This window comes from Struthio camelus, chromosome 6 (genome assembly GCF_040807025.1).
Source record: "Struthio camelus isolate bStrCam1 chromosome 6, bStrCam1.hap1, whole genome shotgun sequence".
Classification (NCBI taxonomy): domain Eukaryota; kingdom Metazoa; phylum Chordata; class Aves; order Struthioniformes; family Struthionidae; genus Struthio; species Struthio camelus.
In genome coordinates this window covers 27,721,095-27,739,003 of record NC_090947.1, presented here as the reverse complement: position 1 = coordinate 27,739,003, position 17,909 = coordinate 27,721,095, and the positions used below count along the sequence as shown (strand labels likewise).

Sequence of the window (17,909 nt, the reverse complement as noted above, 5' to 3'; positions counted from 1 at the left end):
AGGTTTCATCACCCAGCACAGCCACCATCACCTCCCCCTGTGCCCCCAGAAGCCCTGAGCCCGCAGCTCCCTCACCCTGCTCCAGCATGGGGACACCCCACACCGGCAGCTGCCACGCTCGCCCCAGGGTGCCCCTCCATCCACACTGGCACAGCAAAGCCTTCACGGCAGCACGCTGCCTGCAGCCTGGCCTCCCCCAGCCCCGTGCACCCACTGCCCCGGCAGCATCACCCCCGCGCCCCCCTCCCTGGGCGCCTTCCCCCCCCCCCAGACCACACTGTCCTTGCAGTCCTTGCATTCCAGACGTCTCAGCGCTTTCGCTGCCCAGAGATAATATTCACGGCGAGCAGACGTTTGCGTCAGTGTCAGATACGTCTCAATGCCACCGTGCCCCAGGCGGCGCGCAGTGGGCAGACGGGCTGGGCTTGCAGGCAGGCACCCACGGCAGAGCCCCCCGAGCAGCCGGCCCACCGCACGCCCCGCGGCCATGCTGCTCCTCTTGCACCTGCTGCCAGCCATGCTGCCCCCCGCCGCCCTGGCCGCCTGCACCGGCGCTGGCGCCGACCGGCAGCTCATCCTGGCCAAGGTCCGGGCACGGGTGCTGGAGCATCTGAGCCCCCCTGCACCCCAGGAGGGGCCCCGGCAGGAGGGGAGGAAGATGCATCGGAGAGACGTCCTGGAGACCCCAGAAGTCCCACACGAGGAGCTGGAGGACACCTCCCAGGTGATCCTCTTCCCATCCACAGGTGAGAAAGCCCCTGTGAGGATGGAGAGGGCAGAAGAGCTAAGCTGGGCTGGTGGGTCAGGGCATCAAGCATGCAGCAGGACTATGATGCTGGTGTGGGACAGAGGAAGCAGGTAAGCCAGGCTGGGACGTAGGGGTGGCTGAAATGTGACGGAGAGCCATGAGGCGGAAGGGGAAGGCAGGCAGGGGTAGGCAGGTCAGCCCAGGACCCGGCAGGGAGAGGGGCAGAGGGCAGGTGAGGGGCACAAGAGGCAGGCCAGGGTGCTGACAGCTAGACAGGCTGGGGACTGCCTGAGCCAGCTGGGATGCAGAGAGACGGAGAGGGATGAGGAGAGGACAGGGCAGGATGCTAGGGGACAGGGCAGGACACTAAGGGACAGGGGCAGGATGGAAAGGGATGGGGGCAGGATGCTAGGGGACTGAGCAGCACTAACGGATCAGCCTAGGGTGCAGAGGGGCACAGCTGGCCTCCCGCCAGGGCTCAGCCTGCCCCGGCCCCAGGGAGCTGCTTGCTGCACAGCCCTGGCTGTCCCCCGGGCAGATCTTGCCGCTTGGCCGGGAGCGGGGGGCAGAACGGCCTCCCCACTGGGACAGCAACCCACGCTGGGCACACTGGGACCCCCTCTCCGCCCCACACCCCATGGGAGCCTCCAGCAAGCCTCTGCCAGCCTTCAGTCCCCCTCCGCAGCCCGCAGGGTCAGACTGAGCTGCCCCGAAAGGCGGCCAGAGCCCACGCTCTGCCGCAGCCGCCGGGGACACGGGGCTCCCCAGCCCGAACGCCCGCGAGGGGCAGGACGTGCTGCCCCAGCCCCGACCCTGCCCACGCAACACAGGCTCCAAGCCCCCCGGCGGCGGGCGCTTCGCCCCGTGGGCCTGAGCCTGCCGGCTGTCCGCGAGGCCGGGGAAGCGCCGGGCAGCAGCCCTTCCCGGAGCCGCGGCGCAGGCACCTGCTCGGCCGGCGCCGTGCCGTGCAGTAGCTGCTGCGCAGCGCTAGATGTCAGCTGCCCCGCGCCCGGCCGCCGCCAGGCCTGCGCGGCGGGCACCCTCGGGGACCCCCTCTGCACCACCCCAGCCTCTCGCCCTGCTTTGGGACACCCTGGGGTGCCTCCTTCCCCCGTCCCGGCGGCTTGTGCACGCGGTCAGGGCGCAGGGCGTTTGGCGGCGTGCCCCGGCGCGGGCACCTGCTGCAGCACCCCGGTGCTTTTTTCCCCTTGCAGACGTGCCCTGCGAGCCCACGCAGCCGGACAAGCTGCTGGAGGAAGAAGGGATTTTCACCTACCTCTTCCAGCCGTCACCCCACACCCTCAGCCGCGCCGTGACATCGGCCCAGCTCTGGTTTTACACCGGCCCCGCGGCCGCCCGTAACCACTCGGCCCCGGACGTGCTGACCCTGTCGCCGCAGGGCCGCGTGCCCGTGGTGGCCACGGCGGTGCAGGCGCCCGACCACTGGACGGTGTTTCATTTCGCCCCCGCCTTGCTGCCCCACATCTCGCAGCCGCTCTTCGTGCTGCTGGTGCGCTGCCCCGGCTGCCCCTGCCTGGCCGACGGGGAGAAGATGCCCTTCCTGGTGGCCACCACCCGGGCCAAGGGCAGCGAGCGGGCTCGCCGCTCCACCGTGCCCTGGTCCCCGGCCGCCCTCGGCCTGCTGCAGCGCCCGTCGGAGGACGTGGCCGCCCACACCAATTGCCGCCGGGCCTCCCTCAACATCTCCTTCGAGGAGCTGGGCTGGGACAACTGGATCGTGCACCCCAGCAGCTTCGTTTTCCACTATTGCCACGGCAGCTGCTCCGAAGGCCACGGCTTGAGCCACCGGCTGGGGGTCCAGCTCTGCTGCGCCGCCCTGCCGGGCACCATGCGCTCGCTGCGTGTCCGCACCACCTCCGACGGCGGCTACTCCTTCAAGTACGAGACCGTGCCCAACATCCTGGCCCAGGACTGCACCTGCGTGTAGCGCCCGGCTCGCCCCGCTCGGCCCCGCGCGAGGGGCTCCCTCCCGCCCCGGCACGTCCCAGCCGCAGCCCTGCCCCGGACCGCGGCCCCGGCCTTCCCTCGCCCTGCCCCAAAGCCCTGGGCAGCCCAGGATCCCGTCCAGGGCGACGGAGGAGTCACTGGCACGAGGGAGCCCTGCCCCACGCCGCGGTGCCGTCCCCTGCTCGGGGACGGGGACGAGAGGGGGACCCGGAGCGCCCTGCCCCACGAGCCCCCATGCCACCCAGCGTTTCAGCGCTCCCGCCGGCGGGGCGTTCACCCTGGCAAACCCGCGCCAGGACCCTTCCCCGCACGGCGCGGGCCGGGGCGCAGGGGATCGGGACAGGCGCAGCCTTCTGCAGAGGAGCTGCCAGATACGTACCGCCAGCCCAAAGGCAGGTTTGCATCTCCGACCAGCTCATCCCATGTTTCTTCCCATCCGTCCCTGCCCCAGCACTTTGTCCCCAAAAGAGACTGGGAACGCGCGAGCAGGTCCCCCTCCTGCTGCTTAGTGCAAAGCAGCCCGAAGGCGTCAGGGCACCTGGGGCACGGTTTGCGGTGGCACCTGCAGCACCACGCGGCAGCTCGCTGCTGCTGGGGGGGACGTGGCAGCGAAGCCCCCCCGAGCCTGGTCCCAGGGCCTCGAGGAGGAGCAGGCGCCACCTGAGAAGTCCCATAAAGCCAAGCCCTGACTCCCTGCACGCCCCGGTTGGGCACCCAAGTCCAGAGAGCTGCTGGGTCGCTCCCATCAGCGGTCTGCTAGCCCGAGGCCGCTTGGTCCCTGCAGGTTTCGGAGATGCAAACTGCCCGCCGTGCTCCTGGCAAGAGGCAGGCAGGGGCAGCTCGCGGCAGGGCAGACACGGGGCCGGGGACACGGGCCTGGGGACAAGGGACGGGGTGTGCCGGGGCAGGCCGGGCCGGGATCTTGCACAGGTCGTGGGGCCCGCGGTATGCGTGGCGCTGCAAGCAAGCCCTCTTTGAGTGGCAGAACCTGTTTGAAAGATTAACAGGATGAGCAAAATAAACCTGTTTGTTTTCTTTTACAAAAAACAAAAGCTCAAAATGCCAACTTCAATCAGAGGCAGCCACACGGGCAGCGAGGGGTTGCGCAGTGGGATGCAAACTCCCGCAGGCTTTCGGCCAGAGGAGGGAGGGACCGGCCAGCGCTGCCTTAGCGGCGAGCTACGGCCGTTCGGCAGGCAGCAGCAGAGCACCGTCCGGCCAGACCCGGGCCCGGCTCCGACCCGGGCTCCCAACGGCCCCTCCGCCCTCGGCCATGCCGCAGGGTGCAGCTCGGAGCCCCACAGCCCTTCAAAAACACACAACCCAGCTGCGTGCACTTGGCCTCCCACCAACGCAAGGGGACCGCAGCCAGCTTGCAAGCAGCAGCTGTGCAGAGCCAGAAACGGGGCGAGCGAAAGTTGCCCGCCTGCTCCCCACGGAGGCCAGCTCCGCACCCCTCTCCCTCGCCCCGCTTCCCCCTGCGGCCGGCACGCTTGGCACCCTCCAGAGCCGGGCGCGCGGGCGGCAGCGCCCCACGAGCCGGGAGCGAGCGCGTCCGCCCTGCCCCGGGGCTCCTGCGGCTGCTGCTCCCACGCTTTCCTCCCCCAGAGCCGCTCGCTCCGTCCAGCCCGGCCCAGAAACAGGGCACGAGGAAACCCCGGATTTGATCCGGCCCCAGGGCAGGGGAGAGCAGCGCAATGCAGCATCCCTTCCCCTGCCGGCCGCGGCAGGGACTGCCGGACCCGGAGCAGCGGGCAGACCCCCTCGCAGGGCCCCGGCCTCGGGATGTGCAGGAATGCGGCTCCAGCTTGCCGGCCCCCCGGCCGCGGAGGGAAGGCGGCCCCGGCTCGGCCGACCCGACCCGCCGGAGGCTGCCCGGCCGAAGGCTCCTCCACGCGGCAGGAACGACTGAGTCATCGCAGGCCAAAACGGGACGTCCCGAGGAATGCCGAAGCCGGGGCCGCGGGGCCCCTGCCCGGCCCTACGCACGCAGCCCCCGCTTCCTCCGGGCCAAGGCGCCCGCCCGCCCGCCCGCGCTCCAAGCCCGTCTGCGCAGGATTCCCTTCCCACCCCTTCCTCCCAAAGGACCGGATACAGAAGTTCAGTACAAAACGTCTCCAGGCTTTACTGAAAATATTTAAAAAAAAAAAAAAAAAAGTCACAATCATTTGAGTACAAAACAAAGCTACAAAATCACCACGTGACCCCGGCTGAGATGATCAGAAATGCCCCAGTGGCTCCCCGCTGGCCCCGGCTCGGGGCGCTGCGCCCTCCCGCAGCGGGACGGCGGCCCTGCCTCGCGCCCGCCGCGTAGCCCCGCGCGGGGCCGGCCAAACCCCGGCCGCCTGTGCGGCGAGCGACGCTGCTGGCAGGGGAAACGGAGGAGACGGGAAGGACTGCCCCTGCCCTTCGCGCGCACACGTCGGCGCGGGGCAGCCCCGGCGGCTCGTACCGACGCGCGAGGTGGGGGCGCCCCGCAGCACGGCCCCGGCAGTCCCCAAGAGCAGCCCTGGGGGGCCGGCGGCTGGCCCAGCGTGGCCCCCACCTCGCACAGCTCCCGCGCGGGGCGTCCCCTCCGGCAGAGCGCAAATCCCTTCCCTGCAGGCAGCAGCTTCCAGCCCCTCCTGCCCCTGGGGCGATGCAGTCCCCGGCCATCGCCCCTCTTTGCACCCTGGAAGGACCACACGGAGAGGGGGAAGCCAAGGGTCCCTCTGCAGGGGTCCCCCCAGGGGGCAAAGAGGGGCACAGCAGCCCGTGCCCTCCTTCCCCGCAGCACCAGCCCCTGCCAGCAGCTGGGCCACGGACACCTATCCCCCCGTCCGGGAACAGGTCACCGCTATCACCCCCCGCTTCAACCTTCGTGCAAGCGCAGCCCTGGTCCGTGGGCTTGGCCCAGCCAGCCGGACCCCGCACAACCACAGCTCCAGGGCAGCTCCCCCACGCCGCGGGGAAAGCCCTGCCACTACCAGCGTTTCCGCCGCGGCCTGCGCGCGCGAAGCACCCTCCTGGCCAGCACGCTGGCGGGTGAGGGCAAGCACAGCAGGGCACGGGGAGACGCCACTGGAAGCCGCAGCGGGAACTGCGGGAAGAAGGAAGAGGGCTGAAAGGGGAGACAGAGAGGGAAGGTGCAGGCCTAGAGCAGGAATCAGAGCAGAGGATAGAAATGCCAGGGTGCACGCTGACAAGTTTATAAAAATGTACAAAAATAAGATATTCCCTTTCGTAAAAATTAAGAACAGTGAAGGAACGTTCCCCATGACCCCTTCCCCATCCCTGCCCACCGGCACGAGGGACGCCCCCAGCCAGCCCCGCGGAAGAGACACCTCCGTGCTCAGCCCTGCTCTCTCCTGGCGGGCTGCCTTTCCAGTGATCGCAGGAGCAGCCACTTCGGATGACAACTCCAGTCCCAGAGGCGCCACGCGGCACTCACAGCCCTGCGGGGAGCAGAACGCACGTTAATGCCCACCCTGGGGAGACGGGGCAAGCCGCATCCCCAGGCAGCCCTTCGCCCTGCCTTCGCGAGGAGCCGTGCAGAGCCCAGCTGCCCGGCATGGGGGAGACCTGCCCGACCTCCCCCTGCCCCGCAGCGAGGCGCAGCCCAGCTCCTCGGAGCGACCCAGCAACGCCAGGACGGACCCAACCAGTGTCCCCTGCCCACCACGTCCCCGGCTCACCCGTGGCTTTCTCACAGACGGCCCCCCCCTTCTCGTGGGCAAAGTTGAGGCGGTTCTGCTCGGCGGCCATGCCGTTGGCCTCCGGGCTGCTGCTGCGGGACGGGCTGGCAGTCTCCAGCGGCGGGTTGAGGTGGAAGGCCATCTCCAGGTGCTCCTGGGCCATGCGGAGGTGCTTGCGCAGCCTGTCCAGCTCGTGCTCCGGGGGAGCGCCAGCCAGGGCGAAGCGCTCCGTCGCCGAGTTGGCCAAGTTCTCCCCATAGCCCAGCTTGCCGTTGGGCAGCGGGGCTTTCAGGGGCTCCTTCTTCAGCGAGTGGTAGGTGGGGGGCGCGCTGGGAGCTTTCTTGGCGTACTGCAGCCCGGGGCTGGTGTCGTCAAGGTGCGGGGGGTCGTCCAGCTGGCTCAGCGCGTCCCGGATGCGGCCCACGCCGAGGTGCACGAGCTCGCAGAGGTTGAGGAAGAGGCAGAGCCCGCTGACCGCGTACATGATGAGCAGGAAAATCGTCTTCTCGGTGGGGCGGGAGACGAAGCAGTCGACAGTGTGAGGGCAGGGGCTGCGGCTGCACACATAGGACGGGCTCACCTCGAAGCGGTACAGCATGTACTGCCCGAAGAGGAAGGCCGTCTCCAGCAGCGAGCGGCACAGCAAGTGCAGCACGTAGGCACGCATCAGCCCATCCTGCTTGATGCGGCGCCGGCCGTCGTGCTTTTCCCCACCCTCCGTGCTTTTCTCCTTCTCCACCTCGATCTCCTCAAAGATCATGGGGTCTTCTTCGTTATCGTCCTCCGCCTCCTCGTAGTCCCGCCCGGCTCCCCGGCGCACGACCGGCATGCGTGCTCGCCGGCCTGCCGGAGCCCGGCGCCGCGCGTTCTCTGGCATCCGGGCGATGCGGTGCATGGCAAAGCCCAGGTACAGCACTGATGGCGTGGCCACCATGATGATCTGGAAGATCCAGAAGCGGACGTGGGAGAGAGGGGCGAAGGCGTCGTAGCACACGTTCTCGCAGCCGGGCTGCTGCGTGTTGCACACGAACTTGCTCTGCTCGTCGTAGTAGATGGACTCCCCACCAACGGCTGTCAGCACGATCCGGAAGACGATGAGGACAGTGAGCCAGATCTTGCCCACGAAGGTTGAGTGGTTGTTGATCTCCTCCAGGAGCCGCGTCAGGAAACTCCAGCTCATCCTGGCCAAGCAGTTGGCTCAAACCCTGTGGGGAAGGGCAGGCAATAAGCCACAGAGCAAACCCAAATACGCTACGTCTAGCCCCCAAAAGCACCAACCTCCACACCAGACCCGCACCTCCATCTCTCCCTCTCCCAGCACCAGCATCCCTGCCCTTACCTACCAGGCCCACAAACACATCCCCAAGCTGGGATCCCTCTCCCCAAAACCACAGCTTCCACCCAGCAGCTCCAGGGAAGCCAGAGGCGTCTTGGCTCCAGGCAGAAACAAAGGATGGGAGCCCACGCCAGCCCCTCTCCCTGCTCCCCATAAGCCTCCGGCTGGCTGGCTGCCCCATGCCACGCACCTCCTCCACGCGCTTCCCTTTCACACCCTGTTCCAGCCCCGCAGCTGCCACCAGCGAGGTGGGCAGAGGGACCGCGGTGGCGGGGACCGGGCAGTAGGGGAAAGGCTGGGCCGGTTACCTCCCGTCCTGTGTGGGACGGATCTGGGGGAAGAGTCAGCCACAGCCTGGGTAAACAAGGGAGCCCTCCAGCTTCCGGCAGCGCCAGCCAGGGAGGGCGAGGGGACAGCCTCCTCTTCCTCTTCCTCCCCAGCGGAGCCAGGGTGCCGCAGCACCCGTCTGCCACCTGGTCCTGGGCAGGTCCCCAACCAGTGCTGCACTCTGGGCCAGGACCCCCGTCCTGCTACGGGGCATGGTTTCTGCTCCCCTAGGGGAGTGCAGGTCCCTTGAGCCAGGCAACCCCAGGTGGACACGGCCGGCGCCCTGTGGCACGTACCGCCCCTCTCGCCCAGCACAGCACCCAGCCCCTCTGCTCCCCTGAGCCCAGACCCACCAAACCTCTGCTCCCCTGTGCTGTGTCCCCCCCAGCCTCCTGCTGACCCCCATCCCTCAAAATCACTAGGAGCCCTGCCAAGTCTGCTCCTCACATGCCCTGCTGCTACAGCAGGTGCTAGCTGCACCTCCTCCTTGTGTCTCCTGCCTCCAAGCCTCAGCCCGGCTCCAGCCAGGTGGCCTTTTGGGTGGCCAGTCTCAGAGAGGCTCCTGGGCTCAAATCACACCATGACCCTACAGCAAACCCACATTCGGCAGCAGCCAAACTTACAGAGGAAACAGTGTGTGAGGAACAGAGACCGATGGCAAGGGGCAACGCGGGGCAGCCAAGGAATCGCAAAGTACAGGAGAAGCAGCTGACATCAGAGGTCAGGGAGGAAATTAGGAGCAAAGCGCTACAGCTTCTGGCTAAATAGAGGAGAGGACGCAAGAGGAGACACCTCATCGCCACCCCCAGTTTCAGCAGCTTACGTGTGAGCTGATGCAAGGGGAGCAGGTGGCAGGGCTGCCCAGAGGGAACAGGGCAGAGCCGGGCACAGGGAGCGGCAGAGAGGATGTGCCACACACTGCCACGGAGCCCTGGGCCTCCTCCTGGCCTCACTTGTCCTCGGGCCAGCCCCGTCCCAGCACCTCCAGCCAGGACACGTCTCTGCGGCCAATTTCTCCCACCGCACTTAGGCCGCTATTGTTTTGCTCCAGCTCCTCTGCCGGAGCCTCGCTCCAGAGTAAGAGGATCTTTTTCGCTTAGCTCAATCTGCCTCCCAAGCAAACCTGACCTAAACAGAAAAGCTCCTCCTAGCACCGAGCGACCACATGGGGACCACATGGGACGAGCGACCACACGGGACGCGGCTCCCACTGAGGACCTGGTGCTCAGCTCGGAGCCTCCTGAGCAGCAGGAGGTGGCTGGGGTGGGGGCAAGACGCTGCGCAGGCTGGCCCCAAGGCTCTGCCAGCCCTGAGCACCAGGGCACCAAACCCAGCCCCCAGGGCCACCAGCATCTTTTGTTGTCAAGCTCCTTTTAACACGTGGCTGCCTCAGCCCCGGGGCAGGTTCTGCCCCATCCCTGATGCCAGGCCCTCCCTCCCAGGCCTCCGCTAACACCAGGGTGCTTTGTGTCTACGTTCAGTTCTTGCCTGGCAGCAGCACAACGCCCTGGTCCCAGGGTACAAGGCTGGAGCAGCAGATGAGACCAGGAGGACAAGGGATCGGGGGGCCAGGGCAGAGCTGGCAAGCACACGCAGACAGGCCCTGGTGCATCAGCCAGGGAGGGGTGACACGCTGACCGGCTGCGGGTCAGAGGCACCGCGGTCCACCCTGGCGTGGGCGCAGTCCCCTTTCCCCCCGCCCAGGGCGGTGGCCCCCCCCCGGCACTAGGCAACGTGGGTCCAGCTCTCGGCTGATGGGGCTGAGCCACCCGCTGGCTCCCGGCCACGCCGTGAGTCAGGACCAGCACCACGTGCCCCCACCGGGGGCACCTACACCCCCAGCCCCACCGATCCCAGATCCCCCCACCCCGGCCTGCCCTACCGGCGCCCCTTCCCCAGCCCTCAACAAAGCCCCCAGCTCCCCAGCCCTTGACCCACCAACCCACCAGCCCTGGCCCCACCAACCTCTGCCTTCCCAGGGGCCCAGCCCCATCAAACTCAGCCCCACTGACCCCCGCCTGCCTGGGGGCCCCCGACCCATCAATCCCAGACGCACCGACTCTTCCCTGCCCGGAGCCCCCAGCCCCACCGACCCCGGCCCCACCGATCCCCGCCTTCCCGGGCCCCGCTACTCCCCGGCCTCGGCCAGCCACCCGCGCACCATCGACCCCTGGGGGCCCCACCGCCGCCCTCCCATCCGCCCGCCAGCCCGCCCGCTGCCGGTACCGGTACCGGTACCGCCCGGGCCGGCCCCACTCACGGCGCGCCAGGACGAGCGGCTCCCGCCGGCGGCGGCGGCGGCAGCGGACAAAGCGGCGGGGCGGCGCGCTGCCGCCTCCCGCCGAACAAAGGGGCCCGGGGCTGCCCCGCCCCGCGCCCGCCCGCCCGCCCGCCGCCCCGCCGGTGCGCACCGCCCGCCGCCCGCCGCCCCGCCGGTGCGCGCCCGCCGCCGGCACCCGCGCAACTTCGCGTACCGCCCGCCGCCGCCGCCGCCGCCGCCGCCGGGGGTGGCTCACGGGCCGGGCGGGCCCTTCCCGCTGCCGGTGCGGGGACTCCCCCCCGCCGGGGCCGAGCCCTCTCCCGGCCGCTCTGCCGCTCGCCCCGGGCCGCAGCCCTGGCCGGGGGGACAGCGGCGTACCTGGCGCGGCGCGGCGAGGTCCGGCCCTGCCGCCGGGAGCCCGAATTAGCCCAGCTCTGGGTGGGGGCTGCTGCCCCAGGGGGAAGTTTTGCAAGCGGTCATGAGCAGCGGCGGCTTGGGAGGTCGCTCCGGAGCCACGGCGTTTGCTGTCCCACACATGCCTCTAGGCAGAGGCCAAGCCCGGCCAAAACAAACTGAAGCGTCGTTTTTATCAGCAAGATAAGGAGTGACACACAGCTCTGCAAGCTGGCCTGCAGTCCCCGCCGAGCCCCTGAAACCCGTTAGTCTCCTGGAGGCAGCTCCCGGCCCTGAGCAGTCCCATTCAGCTCCTAATGGCCCAGGCGCATTCCCGTCTGGCTCTCCTCCTCCTCCTTTTGCCCCCAGGTAACTCACTCATTCACTCCTGCAGTGCCAAACCCCCGCAGAGGTGTGACACTGAGGCTTCCTGGCCATTGTAGAAAAATGCTCCAAATTATTCTGGCAGCAGCATCCTCCAACGGCCACAAGATGTGCCCTTAAAGAGCCACCAGTGCTCCTCAGTGAGCAACAGCCGAGCTGCCCTGAGATAGGTTTGCTGCCTTCATGGGTAACTGCGGTGTGCTGCAGGACCTGCTCTCCAAGACCAGAGCTGCTCTCCAAGGCCCTGCAACGGCAGACCAGGCTTTGAGTCACCATCCCTTGAGCAGTGGACTGTCCCTCCATCACATCACAGCCACTCACTTTCTGTGCTGCTAAAATTGGCACTAGAGAGCTTTTTTGGAGTTATGTGCTATCTGGGGATCCCCACACCACACGCCAAAGCCACTCGTGACTTCCTAGGAAGAGCAGCCTCCCTTTCCTTGTCCGCTTTGAGGTGGTGATGGGGTGTGCTCCAGGCCCACGGGGCTGCCTTGTGCAACCCAAACAGATGGTGGGGAGCTGGTGTCCTCATGAACTCGTGAAATGCTGCTTCTCCCCTCTGAAATATGTGCTTGCTTCTGCAAAACAGTTCCTGTGAGCGGGCACTGGTGGGGGAAATGCCTCCACCCACCTCTCAGGCAATGCCGAACCACCAGCCCTCCCTGGGAGACGGGCTCGAGGGGACAGGGGTCACAGACTATGGCACAGGGCAAGGCTGTGAGAGGGAGGGAGCAGTTCAGCACAGCAGGGCGCAAGGACTTTGTCAGGAGACATGCAGGTCACCTGAGTCCTTACTTATGCTCCCTGCCTGGCTAGGTCACACCTCTCCTTCCTCCAAGACCCCATCATCTGGAGGAGCAGATGAAGACCCAGGGAGGCTAGGGATAAGGCAGAGCCTCAGTGGGGAGAGAGGAGCATCACCTTCCCATCACCCTTTCCCCCAAAGAGCAGGCCCATGTGGGATGCAGGGATGGAGCTGCCCAGGCTGAGCTGCCCCCAACCAAGCTGGAGTGGCCGTGCACCCCGTGGGGGTCTCCACAGGCAGCACTGCTTGCTCGGCCACTGCCTGCCGCAGCCTCCTGCCGCCCTGGCGTACAGCCCCACAGGGAGGGTGCGGACGAGATGGGTTGCGTGCGCCAGCAGCCGGCGCAGAGAACAGGCTGTGCCCCTGCGGTCAGGCAAGCAGAAGTGCATGAGGGGTGAGGCCGCAAGGCTGGAGCAAAGCGCGGGACGGGAAGAGTGGCGGCTGCTTCCTGTGTGGGTTTTCTGGCTATTCTGGGCCCACTGAGTAACGGCAGCCCGACCGGTTCTGGTGCAAGTCAGCGAGAGCCACCGCAGCGCAGTCCAGCCGTCCTGCACAGCCTATGCACCCGCTCGACGCTCTCTCGCAGGAGCGCTCGGGGAAGAGGCCAACAGGGCAAGCAACTCGAGAGGAAAGCCCGGCACCCACGTGAGCAGGTGCTGCAGCCTGACGTGGGTGCAGGTGTGTGCACAAGAGGAAGGGGGAAAGGACACCGCTTTGAGCTCTCTTACTCAATCCTTCTTTCCCCCCACCTGCCTTGGCCCCCACCCTAGACAACAGCTTCTACCTCCACTCCTTCTGCAGCAATGAGGAAAAGCTGCAGCCGAAGGAATGGGATTTTGTCCAGACTATGTAAAAAAACTTTCCGTTGAATTTCGCCATCACGCACACAACTGCAACGTTAACATTTCTGGAAAGGGAAATGTTTGTTGCAAATCCAGCAACAGATGCTCTAGGGGCAACCCTAAGCACGGTCCGCGTCCCAGATGAGAAGAGACAGGCTGAGATGGATAAAGTGAAACCGCATGCAGAGCACAGAAATTCAAGTTTTCGTAAAGATGCAGGAAAGCCTTCAGGCCCAGGGCTGGGGAGGGGAACCGCAGCACAGTGCCGGGCCTGGGGCAGCTGCCTACCATGAGGCACGGAGAGGTAGGAGTAGGGTACGGTGACCTGGGGGGCTGTGGGCACAAGCACAGCATCCTGGGAGAAATGGGGAGGCACTGCTGGTGCGGGGGAGCAGTGCTCTGGGTATTTTGAAATTCTCGGTACATATCTTGCTGTTGTGAGGCGGTTAAAGTGTCTTGGGCTTTTCTTTCCCCACAACCACCACCAGCTTTCAAGCGCTCCCGGTTCTTGTCTGCATCCTGGCTTCACACCCAGGCAACGAAGCAGTTTGCCCATGGTAAAGGTCCTACATGATCCTTTGACTCCTGGTGCATAGAGCTTTAAGAACAACCCCCCGCAGGACCAGACTTGTGTCCAAAGAGCCTGAACTGCTGAGCCACTCCAAACTGAGGACACTGCACCCAAAATGACACTAGTTACTGGGCCAGGGCCAAGCACAGCTGGATGCAGTGGCAGAATCTCTCCGCAGCACGAGCTGAGCCCGTGTCAGCGCTCTGGAGCAGAGCTTGCCCCGGGTGTCCTCAAGAGGTCAAGCCCAGATGCTCATAATAGGCATTACTATGCTTGCTGCCATCTGGCCATCATCTTCAGACCCCTCCTGTTTCCCCCAGCCACAGTGCCCTGAGCTTCCTCAGGGTCCAGCCTCATCTTGAGCTTGCTACGTCCAAGCACAGGCCAGAGACATCACCCTTTCTCCCCGGGGCAGAGGGCAAGAACACCAGCACACAGAGCCGGGAAAGGAAGGCAGCTGGGCAAAGGCCACTGCACATCCTCATCCCTTCCCACTTCAGCTGAGGCTGACTGAGCCAAGGCGCTCATCTCAGGCAGGAAGGATGTGCAAGACCAACAGCTTTATGGGGTCCTGCTCAGAAATGCAAATTTTTTTTGCAGAGGAAACAGGGGCAGCACAGTCACCAACCGCAAAACCAGGATCAGCTCCGAGCCATTAAATCTGTGGGGCACAGCCCAGAGCTCGATGGAGGAAGCACGTGGTATGCAGAGCAAGGCAGGGCAGCTGCACAGCACGGAGAGAGCTAGGGGAGCTGGTAATCAGGGAGATAGTGGCTGAGGGGGAGCAGAGAGGGAGGCTGTCTGCACAGCGATAAGGAGATCTCCAGCGACTGGGAGAACATCCACCCCTGGGACAAGAGCTAGAGCTCAGGCAGGAACGCGGCAAACGCTCCCACAAGCAGCTTGGTGCACTGTGCTCAGCCACAACACTGCGATGGAGGCACCCACTGGAACCCCACCTCCAGATCCTGCCTCAGCTATGGGAAACCAGGGTGTCCCTGGGGGAGATCCCAGAGGCATCAGTGGGACAAGGAGAGCTCCGAGAGCCTCCCAGCCCACAGCTGCCTCACGCAGAGCTGCCAGACCTGGCTGCACCCCCAGGAGAGCACAGGGCCCAGCACGGCTGTTGATAGCCACCTCATTTCCCTTTGTAATCTCTAGGGCAGGACGACTCAGCCTTGCTATAACTACCTCTGCCTCCCAGGATAGTGACAGTTTGGCAGATGGCAGGGCAGGTGACCTGAGGTGTGTTTGCTTCAGCTGAGGAAAGGAGCCTGCCAGTCTGGCGCTTGCAGTAGGGCAAGGAAGGGGCAAGCCAGCTCCACCCTCCCCAAGCGCGGCCAGAGACAGGCAGCACACGTCCTAGTCCAGTTGAGCCCAAGCAGCAAACACAGATTAAACAAATCATCTGGCACTGGAACAGGGACAGACGGCTTTATTAGGGACTATTTGTCCTGATACAGGACAACTCCACAGTTAGCTTAATAACCTTCTGATAAAAGGCAGAGGCACGCTCCATCGGAGGAGGCACAAAGGGCAATAAACGTCCTTTGTAACACAACCCACTGCAGAGGGGAGGCCAGGAGACAGGGACAGCAGGAAGGTAACACAGCACAGCCCCTGCTCACCCACCTCCTGCCAGCACCTTCTTCCTGGTCCCGGGTGCCATCTTCTGCCAGCCTCCCAGTATCATTCATGGCACTGAAGCCTAGCCTGCATCTGCTGCTCTTCCCCTCCTGGCCAGGCTGGAGGGCAATGCAAAGGGAAAGCGTTTGCACGAGTCCTGGGCCATTGCGCTGTGAGCTGCGTAAGGAGTACTGACACCCAGAGAAGGGATGAAGCTGGACAGGCAGGTCCCCGAGCCGTGGGGAATACGTGCCCTTTGCTATTGCACGGCCCCCTCCTGCAGGGGCTGAAGTCAACTTCAGGGAAGTTCTGCTAGAAGTGAACAAGCAGTCCCTAAGTCACACAGTTTGGTTATAAAGAAGGCTACTTTAGCTGGATATAATCCAAGGAAGCTGACTGCTAACCCACAGGCTACATACACTCGAGGCAGCACTGCTGCAGAGTGCAGAGAACAGAGCAGGAAGCATTGAAAGAGCCAAACCCACGACTGAGGCATTAGAAAATATTTTCATCAGCTGGAGTTGAACAGCAAAGTAAGGCAGTAACAGGAACTGTAGCAATAGGCAGCCCAAAGCCTGAGCCTGAGCTTCCTGCAGCCACCCTCCACAGAGCCCTGGAGTCCAGCAGCCAGAGACTAAGGCCACCCCCAGGCCCTGGCACCCCTCCAGCCACCTCAAGAAAAGCCTGTTCCAGGCAGATGCTGGTGGGGAAATGCTGAGATCCAGAGTAAACCTACTCAGCGCTGAGTGTGGTAGACAAGTACACACGGAAAAGGAGACGGGGCAGGAAGGGGAAAGATCCACAGTGCCAGAGATGAGAGAGTGCATGCTCGGAGCTGTGACAGGTAGAAGACAGCTGGAGCTCGTTGAACAGATATCACACCTCTCTACAAACCCTGGCTCTCCTGCACCTCCACAGTCCTCGCTCTAATGCGGTAGTCAGTCAGGGCTGCCTCTGGCGCTGGACCAGAAGAGCATGTTGGGGAAGTACTTTGTCAGTGGAATGAGCCCAGTTAATCCTATCACTAGGTCTAGTGTGAGGAGCTCCCAGCAGCACGTTCAAGCTCATAGAGTAACCACAAAGGGGTTAACCTGCAACAGCCAGGACAAAACCCTAAGGGAAAAACAAAGCAAGTGTTTCATGAAGAGGCAGCAGGCATACAGGCTGCACAGGTAAAGCTAAGCTTCCCCTGTCAGTAGTCAGAGGAATGCAGAAGAGCAGGGAGCTGTTAATGGGACCAGGGTGCTGGCGCTGAGCTGAGGGCAAAGAGCAGAAGCAAATACGAGTAGTCACTTCTACAGCAAAAACCAGGAATGGTCTAAGAACAGCTACGGAAAGGCAAACAGCTGACATCTTTGCTTTTGGAAATCAGCACTTTGTTGGGCCCCTCAATGCATTCCCAGACTCAGGTGCAGCAGCGCAAAGGCACAGCTTGCCTAACATGGAAAAAGCAAGCTCCAGTGATGAGTTTTCTCAGGGTATCAGCATTCACAGAAGGAACATCAACAGCCTAGTCTGATAACTCTAATTTTGACTCTTGCCCTTTATGAAAAAGGAAGTTATGGAAAGGGAAGACAGTACTTACACGAACTCCTTAAACAGCAAGATGAAGACAAAAAAACCTTACTGGTTTTTACTGGCTCATGTCTCTGGAACTCCTTTCTCTATACAAAGTACTAGGTGTTGGCAGCGTTTCCACTGAGCTCACTCCAGTTCAACGTCTGAGATCACACCAAAGGAATAGAGAGCAGCAGGCATATGCCCATTTTGGAAGAAGGGACAAAGTTGAATGTGTTATGACATCTGCCATAAGACAGTATAGTTCCTGTCAATCAAGTCTATAGAAGACTAGATAAATATATTAAGTCACTGTGGACCTTCAGCTTCTGAAGGAGACAGGGAAAAGGTTAATAGTGAAGAGAGTCCAAGCAAGCATCCAACAGCGCACTGTGAGCCGGCCTTGAAAATACAAAATATGGAAACCGAGCTTCACTCTTACAAGGCTAGGCGAATGGCATAGCTAGGCTTGAGCAGAGAGGGAAGCGTTATCTCATTTGCTAAAGGTGAGACTGCTACAGGCCCCAGTCATTGCTGTTTTCTAGATGAAACAGACTTAAGTGACAGACACCAGCTCTGGGAATGTGGACACTTTGAATGTCATAGAGACCATTGCAGACTGTTGCAGATCCACAGGACTCTGAGCCCAAAGAAAATAGGGATCAGGCCAATGAAAGACAAATACATGCCTTTAAAGAAATCCAGATCACCTTGACAGAAGGTAGAAGTTTTGTTACTAAGGAGGCAGTAGTGGGAAAACTTGCCCTTGGGGACTGAATGTTCACAGCAGGATATTGTTCTGGGAAAGGCAAACATCAGTAAAGGTCTGTGCTCGGGCTATTAGATTCTACCTGGCAGCACCTTGGTTTAACAGGACTGTTTCTGCTCACCCCAACAGGGAACTTCAAATGTATTGAAATACTAACCAGTCATCACTTACTCTTCACCTGATAGAGTGCAGAGACCCTGTGACATAGCAAGCCCAGGCCAGGCAACAGCATTTTTTCAGCCACATTTAACTTCATGCAGGGGAGGTTGAGACAAGGTAAAAACTGTTACAGGGAGGAACCTTCACTTGAATAAGAACGGGGCAGGAGCACAGCAGAGAGATGCTGTGTAGCCCATCGATTGGCATCACATCTGTTTTATAGTTTCTTCTACCCAAAGGCCCTGCCTTCCCACCCCAGTACACTCCAGTCAAATCTGCCCAAGATTCAGAGACAAGGGTTATTTCAGTTCTGGCCAGGTTTGGGACTGCCGGTAGAGGACTGCTCACATGTCCAGTTAAAAGTCCACAGTTCCCAAATGTGGCCCTGTTACCCTGCGAGCCCCAGAATTGCCTCCTAGAAATAGAGGAGCAACACCTGGCCAAAAGACTCACTTATGGTGCTGCAAGGGCAGGCATTCACACCTCCACA

The 17,909-nt window shown here is 63.2% G+C and overlaps 2 protein-coding genes across 8 annotated transcripts; one reads left to right on the top strand and one right to left on the bottom strand.

The window, feature by feature from the left end:
* Nucleotides 1-379: 379 nt before the first annotated feature.
* Nucleotides 380-3,757, top strand: INHA (inhibin subunit alpha). Its single transcript, XM_068949597.1, has 2 exons — nucleotides 380-746; nucleotides 1,963-3,757. The coding sequence occupies exons 1-2, from the start codon at nucleotides 380-382 to the stop codon at nucleotides 2,694-2,696; spliced, it is 1,101 nt and encodes a 366-aa protein (XP_068805698.1). The 3' UTR covers nucleotides 2,697-3,757.
* A 1,061-nt stretch (nucleotides 3,758-4,818) lies between these two features.
* LOC104144963 (gap junction gamma-1 protein-like) lies at nucleotides 4,819-11,393 on the bottom strand. Of its 7 annotated transcripts, none has more exons than XM_068948816.1 (3): nucleotides 11,085-11,393; nucleotides 6,391-7,595; nucleotides 4,819-6,150 (listed from the first exon to the last, which is right to left on the bottom strand). In XM_068948816.1, exons 2-3 carry the CDS (start codon nucleotides 7,568-7,570, stop codon nucleotides 6,143-6,145), a joined length of 1,188 nt encoding a protein of 395 aa, XP_068804917.1. In that variant the 5' UTR covers nucleotides 7,571-7,595; nucleotides 11,085-11,393; the 3' UTR covers nucleotides 4,819-6,142. The 7 variants fall into 7 exon arrangements, with proteins under 7 accessions (XP_068804917.1, XP_068804916.1, XP_068804921.1 ...); XM_068948815.1 differs by lacking the exon at nucleotides 11,085-11,393 and adding an exon at nucleotides 10,314-10,421; XM_068948820.1 differs by lacking the exon at nucleotides 11,085-11,393 and adding an exon at nucleotides 9,542-9,561.
* Nucleotides 11,394-17,909: the final 6,516 nt, after the last annotated feature.

Excerpts from the sequence above, each read along its gene's own strand:
- INHA (XM_068949597.1), top strand. The coding sequence starts at position 380 with ATGCCACCGTGCCCCAGGCGGCGCGCAGTGGGCAGACGGGCTGGGCTT. Across the intron at positions 747-1,962 it reads GATCCTCTTCCCATCCACAG|ACGTGCCCTGCGAGCCCACG; the intron begins GTGAGAAAGCCC and ends TTCCCCTTGCAG.
- LOC104144963 (XM_068948816.1), bottom strand. The coding sequence starts at position 7,570 with ATGAGCTGGAGTTTCCTGACGCGGCTCCTGGAGGAGATCAACAACCAC.